The 13,909-nt window shown below is 51.0% G+C and overlaps 1 protein-coding gene across 1 annotated transcript in view; it reads left to right on the top strand.

The window, feature by feature from the left end:
• Positions 1-13,909, top strand: part of CLYBL (citramalyl-CoA lyase) — a 2,598,854-nt gene that overhangs the window by 1,303,571 nt on the left and 1,281,374 nt on the right. The window contains exon 4 of the mRNA XM_086934376.1: positions 11,932-12,139. Coding sequence (XP_086790502.1) covers positions 11,932-12,139 — 208 coding nt within the window. The remainder of the gene's footprint in view (positions 1-11,931; positions 12,140-13,909) is intronic.

Genomic DNA, 13,909 nt, shown 5'->3' with positions numbered 1-13,909 from the left:
TCTGCCCTCAACACTCTGCCCTCAACACTCTGCCCCATGCCCTCAACACTCTACCCTCTGCTCTCAACACTCTACCCTCAACACTCTGCCCTCAACACTCTGCCCTCAACACTCTGCACTCAACACTCTGCACTCTGCCCTCAACACTCTGCCCTCAACACTCTGCACTCTGCCCTCAACACTCTGCCCTCAACACTCTGCCCTCAACACTCTGCCCTCAACACTCTGCCCTCAACACTCTGCCATCAACACTCTGCCATCAACACTCTGCCCTCAACACCCTGCCCTCTGCCAACACTCTGCCCTTAACACTCTGCACTCTGCCCTCAACACTCTGCCCTCAACACTCTGCACTCAACCCTCTGCACTCTGCCCTTAACACTCTGCCCTCTGCCCTCAACACTCCGCCCTCTGCCCTCAACACTCCGCCCTCTGCCCTCAACACTCTGCCCTCTGCCCTCAACACTCTGCCCTCTGCCTGCACTCTGCCCTCAACACTCTGCACTCTGCCCTCAACACTCTGCACTCTGCCCTCAACACTCTGCCCTCAACACTCTGCTCTCGGCCAACACTCTGCCCTCAACACTCTGCCCTCAACACTCTGCACTCAACACTCTGCACTCTGCCCTCAACACTCTGCCCTCAACACTCTGCCCTCAACACTCTGCCCTCTGCCTGCACTCTGCCCTCAACACTCTGCACTCTGCTCTCAACACTCTGCACTCTGCCCTCAACACGCTGCCCTCAACACTCTGCCCTCTGCCCTCAACACTCTGCCCTCTGCCCTCAACACTCTGCCCTCAACACTCTACCCTCTGCCCTCAACACTCTGCCCTCTGCCCTCAACACTCTGCCCTCAACACTCTGCCCTCAACACTCTGCCCTCAACACTCTGCCCTCAACACTCTACCCTCTGCCCTCAACACTCTGCCCTCTGCCCTCAACACTCTGCCCTCAACACTCTGCCTTCAACACTCTGCTCTCAACACTCTGCCCTCTGCCCTCAACACTCTGCCCTCTGCCCTCTTCCCTCTGCCCTCAACACTCTACCCTCTGCCCTCAACACTCTACCCTCTGCCCTCAACACTCTGCCCTCAACACTCTGCCTTCTGCCCTCAACACTCTACACTCTGCCCTCAACACTCTACACTCTGCCCTCAACACTCTGCCTTCTGCCCTCTGCCCTCAACACTCTGCCCTCGACACTCTGCCCTCTGCCTGCACTCTGCGCTCTGCCTGCACTCTGCCCTCAACACTCTGCACTCTGCCCTCAACACTCTGCCCTCAACACTCTGCCCTCAACACTCTGCACTCAACTCTCTGCCCTCAACACTCTGCCCTCAACACTCTGCCCTCAACACTCTGCCCTCAACACTCTGCCCTCTGCCCTCAACACTCTGCCCTCAACACTCTGCCCTCTGCCCTCAACACTCTGCCCTCTGCCCTCAACACTCTGCCCTCAACACTCTGCCCCATGCCCTCAACACTCTACCCTCTGCTCTCAACACTCTACCCTCAACACTCTGCCCTCAACACTCTGCCCTCAACACTCTGCACTCAACACTCTGCACTCTGCCCTCAACACTCTGCCCTCAACACTCTGCACTCTGCCCTCAACACTCTGCCCTCAACACTCTGCCCTCAACACTCTGCCATCAACACTCTGCCATCAACACTCTGCCCTCAACACCCTGCCCTCTGCCAATACTCTGCCCTTAACACTCTGCACTCTGCCCTCAACACTCTGCCCTCAACACTCTGCACTCAACCCTCTGCACTCTGCCCTTAACACTCTGCCCTCTGCTCTCAACACTCCGCCCTCTGCCCTCAACACTCTGCCCTCTGCCCTCAACACTCTGCCCTCTGCCTGCACTCTGCCCTCAACACTCTGCACTCTGCCCTCAACACTCTGCACTCTGCCCTCAACACTCTGCACTCTGCCCTCAACACTCTGCCCTCAACACTCTGCTCTCGGCCAACACTCTGCCCTCAACACTCTGCACTCTGCCCTCAACACTCTGCCCTCAACACTCTGCCCTCAACACTCTGCACTCAACACTCTGCACTCTGCCCTCAACACTCTGCCCTCAACACTCTGCCCTCTGCCTGCACTCTGCCCTCAACACTCTGCACTCTGCTCTCAACACTCTGCACTCTGCCCTCAACACGCTGCCCTCAACACTCTGCCCTCTGCCCTCAACACTCTGCCCTCTGCCCTCAACACTCTGCCCTCAACACTCTACCCTCTGCCCTCAACACTCTGCTCTCTGCCCTCAACACTCTGCCCTCAACACTCTGCCCTCAACACTCTGACCTCTGCCCTCAACACTCTACCCTCTGCCCTCAACACTCTGCCCTCAACAGTCTGCCCTCAACACTCTGCCCTCAACACTCTGCACTCTGCCCTCAACAATCTGCCCTCAACACTCTGCCCTCAACACTCTGCCCGCAGCCCTCAACACTCTGCCCTCAACACTCAAGACTCTGCCCTCAACACTCTGCCCTCAACACTCTGCCCTATGCCTGCACTCTGCCCTCAACACTCTGCCCTATGCCTGCACTCTGCCCTCAACACTCTGCCCTCAACACTTGCCCTCAACACTTGCCCTCAACACTCTGCCCTCAACACTCTGCCCTCTGCCCTGAACACTCTGCCCTCAACACTCTGCCCTCAACACTCTGCACTCTGCCCTGAACACTCTGCCCTCAACGCTCTGCCCTCAACGCTCTGCCCGCAGCCCTCAACACTCTGCCCTCAACACTCTGCCCTATGCCTGCACTCTGCCCTCAACACTCTGCACTCTGCCCTCAACACTCTGCACTCTGCCCTCTCTGCCCTCAACACTCTGCCCTCAACACTCTACCCTCAACACTCTGCCCTCTGCCCTCAACACTCTGCCATCTGTCCTCAACACTCTGCCCTCTGCCCTCAACACTCTACCCTCTGCCCTCAACACTCTGCCCTCTGCCCTCAACCCTCTGCCCTCAACACTCTACCCTCTGCCCTCAACACTCTGCCCTCCACACTCTGCCCTCAACACTCTGCACTCTGCCCTCAACACTCTGCCCTCAACACTCTGCCCTCCACACTCTGCCCTCAACACTCTGCCCTCTGCCCTCAACACTCTGCCCTCAACACTCTGCCCTCAACACTCTGCCCTCTGCCCTCAACCCTCTGCCCTCAACACTCTGCCCTCAACACTCTGCCCTCTGCCCTCAACACTCTGCCCTCAACACTCTGCCCTCTGCCCTCAACACTCTGCCCTCAACACTCTACCCGCTGCCCTCAACACTCTACTCTCTGCCCTCAACACTCTGCCCTTTGCCCTCAACACTCTGCCCTCAACACTCTGCCCTCTGCCCTCAACACTCTGCCCCCTGCCCTCAACACTCTGCCCTCTGCCCTCAACACTCTGCACTCTGCCCTCAACACTCTGCCCTCAACACTCTGCCCTCAACACTCTGCCCTCAACACTCTGCACTCTGCCCTCAACACTCTGCACTCTGCCCTCAACACTCTGCACTCTGCCCTCAACACTCTGCCTTCAACACTCTGCCCTCAACACTCTGCACTCTGCCCTCAACACTCTGCACTCTGCCCTCAACACTGCCCTCAACACTCTGCCCTCAACTCTCTGTCCTCAACACTCTGCCCTCAACACTCTGCCCTCTGCCCTCACGCGGGCAGCGCGCCGCTCCTGGGAAAGAGCGGAGCAGAAGTACCTTATGAGGTGTAGAGACGCCTCGAGCACGCACCACTCCCGGTAAGGAGCGAGAGGGATCTTTCCTCGATGTGGCGTGGAGATGTCTCGGTTAGAGCGCTGCTCCGGATCAAATTACCGGTAATAGAATGGCAGCCGTCTAATTGTAGATGCTGCTAGACTCCCAAACAAACTCGGCTTGAGGAGAGATAAAAACGGGTCTTGCTCTCCTTCCAGGTAGGTTCCATGACCTCCAGTAAACTTTTCTCCCTGACCTCACGGGATGGCCACTCACACAGCACATCTGCACCGCTCTCATTGCTAATGAAAATAGTTGGCCTGGTGTGGGAGGGGGTGGGGGGAGCGGGACGAAGGAGAGATGCGGGCGGAGGGAGGGGGGAGCAGGACGAAGAAGAGCTGTGGGCGGAGGGAGGGGGGTAGGAGCAGGACGGAGAGCTGCGGAGGCAGGGGGACGAGCAGAGCAGCTCTGGAAACCACCACCGTCTTTCTCCGAGGCAAAGCAGAAATGCCTCGGAGAAATTATGGTAATTTTCGCATTCGGGGGCGTGTGTTTTGTTGTTCTGAGTGACGGGTCACTCTTTTGAGTAGCCGAGCGCTGTAAAAGACACAAAATAACATAACATAACACTGGCGAAAGAACAGCAAAACTTACGCCCCCAAATCCGAAAAAGACAGAGCCTATTCGGAGGGACGGCTCTCTCCTCCAATGGCTGGCCTCCGTTTAGGAAGCCAGCCAATGGGAGAGAGGCAAAAACTGAGGCGGGACTAATAGTCCCACTAAGAAACATTAATTCTCGGACTTCCGGTCTGCCTTCGGCAGACCGAATATTACCTCGACATAAAAAGGACAAACCTGGGAAAGAGGGGGTCCCGAAAGGTGCGGCGCCCACTGCCTCGCCCGTCCCCGATAAATCCCCTAAGAAAGGTGATAATGAAGAACCCGCCACCAAGGCCTTTATGATCAAACTTTTTGCGGCCATCAAAGCAGAAATCTCTGAGTTGCGCTCACAGCTGGCCTCGGACCTGCGGGAGCTGCGGAGAGATGTGGTCGGTGTGGGGGAACGAGTCGCGACGCTGGAAGAACACAACGTGGGAACAGCAGAGGACATCCATCGCCTCCAACAAGATGTGATTCGCCTGACAGAGCAAAACCTTGACTTGCAAGCCCATACCGAGGACCTGGAAAATAGGTTGCGTCGCAACAATAGTCGCATTCGCTCGGTGCCATGGAAAAGAGAGGGGGCGGACTTGAGAGAGTACGTCGAGGCACTGTTCAAACATATTGTTGAGGACGAGGATGTCCAGACCATAAGAATGGAGCGAGTGCATCGAGCTGGAATGCCGCGAGGACCCCTGGCGCCACCCCCGACATCCTGGTGTGCGTGCACGATTTCAAGGTGAAGGAAAGGATCCTTAAGAAAGCACGAGATGTGGCCCCTCTCCAATTTCGAGATCATCGCCCCCTGCGATACCAGGACTTCTACACTGCAAAAGCGCAGGGACTTTAAGCCCGTTCCCACATACCTGCAGAAGCAAAAAGTGTACTACTCCTGGGGGCACCCCTTCCGCCTCATCTTCCACTGGCAGAATAAGTTGGTCCAGGTGCGTTCATTGGAGGTGGCTCTGGATCTCTTGGGCTTGGAGCGACGGGATCCGGCACCCGGGGACAGCGGCTCAGTTGGCAGGCGACGACGACGCTCAGCGGAATGGCAGAGAGTGGGCAAGCTGAAGCAGATGGGAGGTCCGGACTTGCCGGCCAGGCTGCAGGAACGGAGTGCGGCGGTCGCTTCCGTGGCCCAGGTCACTGACGCAGTGACAGATCACGGTGAGGCAGCCTTGTGACTCTGAGAGGACCATCTGCATGCGCCGGAGGGGGCCACCACTGTGAGGTAACACCTGTACTTCTCTCCATGATCGTGAGGGTGCCCGACGACACGATCTGGACGGGATGCGACTGGTACCATGTCCCCCTGTCCTTATGACTTTTCCGTTTGCGGTTTGTCTATTGTGTTTTTCTTCTAGGGGTGTTGGAGGGGTGGGAGGGGGGTTAGGGTGGGTAGTGGTGGTAGCTGGGGTTTGCGCGTAGTTTGGTTTCTGGGGTACTTGCGAGCCTGTGGGTCTACGGAGGGGGAGGAGGGTGGGTGACACAGGGTGACCCTGTGAAGCGAGGTGATCCTGGCACGACTGGGGGTGTGTGGGCCGTGCTTGGGTCTTGGGGGGGGTCCTGGGTTCCGTTGCTTCATTAGCTGGACTGTTCACCAGAGGGGGGCTGGTGCGGACTGCCATTGCGGACCCGTGTTATAGGACCCTTTTATGCCGCCTCTAACCATAGAAACATGGAATGGTAAACGGCTGAACTCTCCCCAGAAGCGCCAAAAGATTTGGAAATATATCACTGATCATCATATAGGTATAGTGGGGCTTCAGGAGACTCATCTGACTAAATTGGAGGACTCACACCTTAAGCACAAACGGTTCCCCTTAATCTATAGGTCCTCCGCCTCCACGAAACAGAGAGGGGTGGCCCTCATGTTCCGCTCGACTCTGCAGTTCCAACCCCTGGGTGTACAAAGTGATCGGGAGGGTCGCTGGGTCATGGTTAAGGGCCTCTTGCGGGGTAGACAATGCACATTTCTTGTACTGTACGCACCTAACACTGGGCAAAATGCTTTACTGCACACCCTGTTGAGGACTGCTGTCGATTTTGTGGAGGGTCCCCTGATCGTCATGGGGGACTTTAATTTGGTGTGGCAAAAAGACCTAGATAGCACACACTCACAGCGGTCAGCCACAGGCACATTCTCCCCCGACACACAGCAACTGATTTTAGACATAGGCCTTTTTGATTCCTGGCGCTTTCTATACCCTCAGTCCAGAGACTACACATTCTTCTCCCATGTCCACCGCTCCTATTCTAGTATTAATCACTTCTTCCTCAGCCAGTCCCTCCGGGGGGATCTAGGTGAGGCCAAGATCTTCCCACTATCGGTTTCTGACCATAGCTTACTCGCAGTGAGCCTCCAGTGGGACGTGAAAAGTAAGGGGTGTTCCCGGTGGTATTTTCCAGCGTCCCTGGTCCGGGACAAACCCTCCTGTACCAAATTGCGGGGATTAATCCCCAAATTTTTTACACTCAATGATCCGGGGGACACCTTGGTCTTTACCACCTGGGATGCTCTCAAGGCGTGCCTTCGAGGGCATTGCATAGCACTGAATGCTGCTCTTAATCGGCAGCGCGGGCGGGAGCAAGAGCAACTAGAGGCGGAGCTTTCCTCCTTAGAAAAGGCTCACAAGGAGAACCCCTCCAGATTGGGTCTACGGCAGTTAACGGCAGTCAGGGGCAAACTCCGCGCCCACTATAACAATAGGGCTGAATACACCTTGCTGAAATTACGACGCCTTTCCTATTCCCAGGGCAACAAGGTGGGGAAACACCTTGCCAGGCAATTGCGGGACAAAAGGGAGCTGGAGTACATAGGGGGAATTCGGGATGCGCTGGGAGGAGTAACGCATCAGGACGAGGTGAAGGCTGACCTTTTTGGGGCCTTCTATAAGACCCGTTATACTGGGGACCGACTAGACGCTACCGCTCAAGCCGAATACCTACAAGGTCTCACACTACCTCAGGTCTCGGCGGAATGGAACGAGGCTCTCTCGGCCCCCTTCTCTAGGGAAGACGTGATGGCTGCCATTAAAGCACTAAAGCCCCACAAGGCCCCTGGGGTGGATGGCTACACTTCCATCTTCTACAAGACCTTCACTTCTGAACTATGCCCATCCCTTGTCCAGCTGTTTAATGGCATGGTGGAGGGGGGCGCGACCTCCCGGACCATGGAGGAGGCGCTAATATCCTTCATTCCCAAACCCGGTAAAGACCCGAGTAACTGTGCTTCCTATAGGCCGATATCCCTCCTGAATCTAGATGCTAAGCTCTACTCCTCCATCATCGCCCAGCGACTCAACGACCTGATGCCGGCCCTCATAGATCCGGACCAGTCAGGGTTCACCAAAGGGCGCCAAACCCATGACAACACGAGGAGGGTGATCCACTTAATTGAGAAAGCCAATAAGTTTAAAATTCCAGCAGTTCTGTTGGGCCTGGATGCCGAGAAGGCGTTCGACAGGGTGGACTGGGGATTCTTGTTTAGTACACTGGCCGCCTTCGGCTTCTCCTCCAAATTTATAACGATGATTCAGGCGACTTACCTCTCCCTCTGCTCCAGGGTTTCAGTGAATGGTCAGTTATCTCCCTTTGTCGAGAATTCCAGGGGTACAAGGCAGGGCTGTCCTCTGTCACCGCTGCTCTTTGCCCTTAGCATTGAACCACTGGCGATTGCAGTAAGAGCTAACCCCGACATCCGTGGACTACCCTTCACTGGGGAGTCCCACAAGATCACACTGTTTGCAGACGATGTCCTCCTCTCCCTCTCTGATCCGGCCCGCTCTCTTCCCTTTGTGCAGACCACACTGGAGCGCTATGAAGCGGTGGCAGGGTTTAAAGTTGATTACGACAAATCTTATGTTCTCAACCTCACGATCCCCCAGTCGGAACTCCCCCATCTTAGAACACTGACCCCCTTGCTGTGAACTGACTTCTCCATTCAATACTTGGGGATCCACCTGACCCCCACGCTGGGGAAACTGTACTCGGCTAATTTCCCTCCGCTTCTTGCTCGCATTCAGGCCGACTTAGCCCGGTGGAAACCCATGTTCATTTCCTGGCTAGGAAGGATACACGCGATTAAAATGACCCTCCTTCCCAAGCTCCTGTACCTATTCCAGGCCCTCCCAATAGAGCTGGAAGGGGACTTCTTCAGACGGGTGAAGTCCATGATGCTACGTTTCATCTGGCAGGGCGGCCAGGCATGCTTTTCTTTCGCCGTCCTACGCAGACCGAGAAAAGAGGGAGGCGTGGGGCTGCCTGACGTTCATTTGTATTACAAAGCTGCTCAACTTCGAATATTAGTCGAATGGTCGCAACAAGAATCCAAAAAACACTGGCTGCATATGGATAGGAGCGTGGCTGGGAGAACGATTTGGACTTGGTGTGGCAGCCCAGGTGCGACAGGCATAAGAATGCATATGTTAGCCCTCCCACTAGCACCACCCTGAAGGTCTGGGACTCTGTCTCAAAGGATGACAGGTGGACCACTTTCCCCTCCCCCTTCACGCCCATACACTTCAACCCCGCCTTCCCCCCAGCGTCACTCGAAGGCCCCTTTAGGGCTTGGAAGGACGGAGGTTGTCTTGCGCTCACTCACCTATTTCACAATTTTGATCCACTTACCTTTGAGAACTGCAAGAGGGACTATGGGGTATTGGAGGGTGAACGATATCATCACGCTCAACTACTACACTGGGTGCTCTCCCCCCAAGTGAAGGAGGCAGCGACTCGACCCCTCACGAAGTTCGAGGCCTTTCTAACCTGGACCTCTTCCATGAAAGGAGCCATCACCTTCATCTATGGGCTCCTTCTTGCCACTGCAATTTCCCCCAGGCCCCGGTATATGAATATGTGGGAGGGGACTCTCCAACAAGACATTTCAGATGCCGATTGGGCTCACTTATGGCCCGATATTGCCAAGTTTAATCACTCAGTGGAGCTTAGGGAGGCTCATATGAAAACCATGCTGGACTGGTACTTATACCCCGGCAAACTGAAACTAATTTTCCCGGGCACCTCCGATAGATGTTGGAGAGGGTGTGGCCTCTTAGGGGACTTCCAGCACATTTGGTGGGACTGCCCCGTTATTCGACCGTTCTGGGAGGAAATTTTGGCTCAAATTAAAGATATGCTGGGGTACCCTATTCCTACCTCGATGGCTTCCACTCTATTGGGTCTCCGTGATCCTGATCTCGAACACCAGACCAGGGAGGACAAGAGGATTATGTGGCTCAGCATTGGCGCAGCTAAAATAACTCTGGCGGCAGCGTGGAAAAAGAAAGAGGCTCCGGCCATCTCGCTCTGGCACGCGAGGCTTTGGAAGTTGCTTAGTATGGAGAGGATGGCAGATATCTTTTTAGATGATTTTAAGAACTTTGAATTCCGCTGGGGTCCGCTAGTAGCATTCCTCTCCAATGGCCTGCCATCTGCGGTTTGTCCGCCCAGTGTCCGTGATCCCCACCTGTTTAAACTCTGAATTCCTGTTGCTACACACCAGACTACCTGTCTAGTGCTTCAAGCTACCACCACAGGGGAGGGGGGTGTGGGGGAAGGATGGGAGGGGTTTTTTTTTGTTTGTTTCTTGTTTGTTCAGACGTCTCTCTTACTGCTCAATTGCTGCTCTCAGATGAAGACTCTGGATGCCCCCTGCGTGGGATGAATGCAGGATTGTCGCTTGTCTTATTTTACTGTTCTTCATATTTGGTCAATAAAAATACTTTTGACAAAAAGACAAAGAAAGGGAAGCTTGAGTCGTTTATGTTGTCACTCAGACCCCCAAGATGAAAAACTTCCTTGTTAATTACCTTTTTTCCATCTATAATTTTATGTTAGGTATGACCCTCAAAATGATCTGCCTCTGCTTTCAGCTGCTACACAGTGTCACACTGCCTCTGCACTGTCCCAAATGTAAAACAAACAAAAAAAACATTTGCAATACAATATGTCTCGAATTAGTGAAACTTTGAGCTACTGGAATTGCAAATGCTAATGTTAGTCCTTTTTTTGTTTAAAAATATCCCAGCAGTACCATAAGTAATAATAAAAGAAATGTCATGAATGAAGCAAAGGGTGCAGTACCAAATGCTAGGTGTCCCTGTGGAGTTGTAAAGGGACCACATATGGTACTGCACCCTTAGTGGAATGATAAAGAAAAAGATTGCTGCTGAGTATACATTTTCATTTGTTTTTATTAAACTCTACAGGGACACCTAGTAACAGTCTGTGGTAACTCACCCTTTCCTTGAGCCCTAATAAGGGAATAGAATTGCGTTCCGTGGCACAAATGCTTTTTTAAAGGAACAAATAAATAGAAGTGCATGGCGTGTGACCGCCATATTTAAAGTGAATACATTTAAAGTGAGCATTAAGAAGTGGGAGCATTTTTTGTGTGTTTTGTAGCTTTTGCCTTTTGGCATGCTTTAATTTTATATGCGTAAATGTATATGCGCACTGTGCCGTCAATGCCTGAAAAGTAAATAAATAGCAAATAAAAATGGGCGGCCTTCATGTTGAAAAGTAAAAGCAACAATAATGTAAAGGCAGCCGCCTGCACTTTAAAAAAAAGTATTTGCTTTTGTAGTAATCGCCACATGCTGCACTTTAGCTTCAGATATTTAAAACAAAAGTGCAGCGTGCCAAGATTGCATCAAAATTAAATAAATGGAAAAGAAATACAGCGTTGGTTTGCTCGCCATTTTCTTCATATTTATTTACTTTTGTAGCAATTGCGGCTCGCTGCACTTGAATTTTAAATGTGCGAAGCTAAAGAGTGGTGTGCCGCAAATGCTAATAAAGTTAATAGTAAAAAAAGATTTACTTTGTAAATTTTACAGTAAAGCTGATATTTAAAAAATCACCTCCTCTGCAGCGTCAAGGGTTGCAGAAGTGGAATGACATGTTGTGCCTCGTACAGCAACTACAAGCCAGGGCAGGTTGCAAAAGCCAATCAGCATGTTGTGCCTTCCTCAGCAAGACATTAATCAACTAAATAGTGCTCACTAACTGTTAATGAAACCTAGAGAGTAAGGACACATGTAAGAAGGGCTGGCCTCATGTGAGGTAACAACGGAAGAGATTGAGGTACTAAGGAGGGACTACTAAGTCTATTCATGAATTAAAAGCCACCATTTACAAAGGACAGTAGGAGGAGCGAATTGAAAAGATGGGCGGAAAATGGGCAGAACGTAAAGTCCATACCTGAATACAGCATGTCTCAAAGAGACAGTGCAAGTGCAGCCTAGGTGAAATCTAAAAACTGGCCTCCTGCCACCAGCCCCACTACACTCTGTAGAGAGACAGAGGTTTTGGTCCATTTTTCTGCATGGTATACTACCCTGAGAGCGAGGAGTTCTCTTAATTAGCTTCTAGCCTGCCGACCTGGAGACTTAATGAGAAAGTGCTGGTGATTGAGGGGCCTGTGTTGGGGGTGTTGCAAAACAGATGCTTTTGTTAAGTGATGTTAAAGACAAATGGACATAGTTTAAGTACAATCGGTGTCAAATAACAAAAAACTCATTTAATCACAACCTTTTGTGTTGTTTTTAGATATCGATCTCTTCTTAATGCTGGGGACCAAAAGTTCTTGCAAAGTTACTTCCGTCGCTATAACTCCCAGGCTACTCACAAATACATTCCGAGAAGGGCGTTGCTTTATATACCTGGAAACGATGAAAGAAAGATCCAGAAAATACCATCTTTAAATGTAGACTGCGCTGTATTGGACTGTGAAGATGGCGTTGCTCTGAACAAGAAGGTAATGCATTTTTATCAATACAATTTTTACTTTTCGGTATATGGTCTGCACAAATAGTTTCTTTTTGTTAAATCGGGGTTTTCTGCTCTGTTCTTGTTTAGTTCACTCGCTCAGCACTAAGTCATCCAGTTTCACAACAAACACAGCAGATGTAACCTACGTTTAGGGCTACTGAGGTTATGCACAGAGGCAGGGCCAAATGGACATGACTGAGTTTTGTACAAAGAATGGCAAATTATGTCGCATATGGTGTGATAAAAGAAAAATTATGTGACGTTCGTTTTTTTGGGATAAAATTACATTTTAACGTTCATATCGTAGTCTCATTTTAGAGTTTTCCAGAGATGGGCATTAATAAAAACATGGATCCTAACATATTACAAAATACAGATATTTCTTAAAAAGAAGCTGTGCAGATGATTTTTAAAATGTTATTGACCAACAATTGAGTATTTAGTCTTGCATGGAAGCACGGGAACCTCCTTTTACTGATACCGTCCTTTGTACCTCCCAGAGCAAAATAGTTTGTATCAAATATTTACACCTGAACTTGGGGAGGAACTTTACCAAAGATACTTAAAAGCAGCATGTTGGTACCCACAAAAATGGAACCCTTTCTTCTGAGGATTGCCAACAGGTCCATTCTTAAAAGATAATAACATCAACCAGCAATGTTCAAACACGGTCGGTATCTTCATATTCATTCATGAAGAGAAAATGTGACCAGAAAATGTTCACAAAGAATCAGGATCTGCATTGCATTCCATTTTCATAATTGATAGTACTATTTGATGCATCAGCTAAAAACTATTTTTTTGATCTCTGTAAAGTATGCAAGTGATGGTCGGTCATGTAGTAAATCCATTAGCACGTAGAAAAACAGACATAAAAACATCCAGCTTCACGACAAAATTAGGACAATAATCCCTTATGTCAGCGAAAGAGGATTAGGGCAATCAGGAGACACCAATGAAAGCTTTGGCCAAAGGAAGGTTGGCGCACCAGTCAGTAGTATTGAGCAGGGCTGCAGGGACACAGACTGCGGTACTTCCTGATACAGCTTGGAAGGCACTATATGCATAGGAAGAATTCTTGGGCAGTAGATGAAGAGTCAGGATAAGAAGCCCTGCCTCCAGAACATTCTTGCCTGGCAATCTAAATTGATGGGTTATTATTAGTGCACTCAGTTTGCACCCTTTTGCATGCTTGCCTCTTTTGTTGTTTTTGCCCTGGGTGGTTTACATGGTTAGGGCTTTGTTTTTCGCTTCTGTCCTTCTATAGGTCCCATTTCCTTGGCCTAAGAAACTTCTACGTTTCCATACCTGTTTTCAGCAGTGTCTGTCACGCTGCTTCCATTTCATTTGAGTTTACTCCTGGTGGTTTTACTCTGTTTGGTTGTCCTATGGTCTCCAGGCAACTGGGGGGAAATATAGAAATTTGCACTACTAGGCAGGTTAGGAGCCCAATTCTATCTTGTGCATTCGTTGCCTGAAGTTATGTATGTTACTTTCATAACTATCTTACATCCATTGTGCAGACAAACTCCAGAACGTCCTAGCTGACTACCTTCTGATGCATTTCCTAAAGGTTCCAGTGTAGCCACTTGTCATCTTCCTTATTTACCAAAGGTCCGTCCCTTAGCCCTGATTCCAATAGGCTTTGAAACTCACCCGAGAGGGTAAAGAGAGCAATCCTTGTGTTGTGTGTTATACTGTTATGGGACAGTGTTATGACAGTATGTTTTCCATTTCTGTTGCCAGCGTCATACGT

The sequence above is a fragment of the Lissotriton vulgaris genome, chromosome 8 (assembly GCF_964263255.1).
Source record: "Lissotriton vulgaris chromosome 8, aLisVul1.2, whole genome shotgun sequence".
Taxonomy (NCBI): domain Eukaryota; kingdom Metazoa; phylum Chordata; class Amphibia; order Caudata; family Salamandridae; genus Lissotriton; species Lissotriton vulgaris.
Note: the sequence above shows the minus strand (reverse complement) of the source record. Positions and strands in the feature narration are given on the sequence as shown.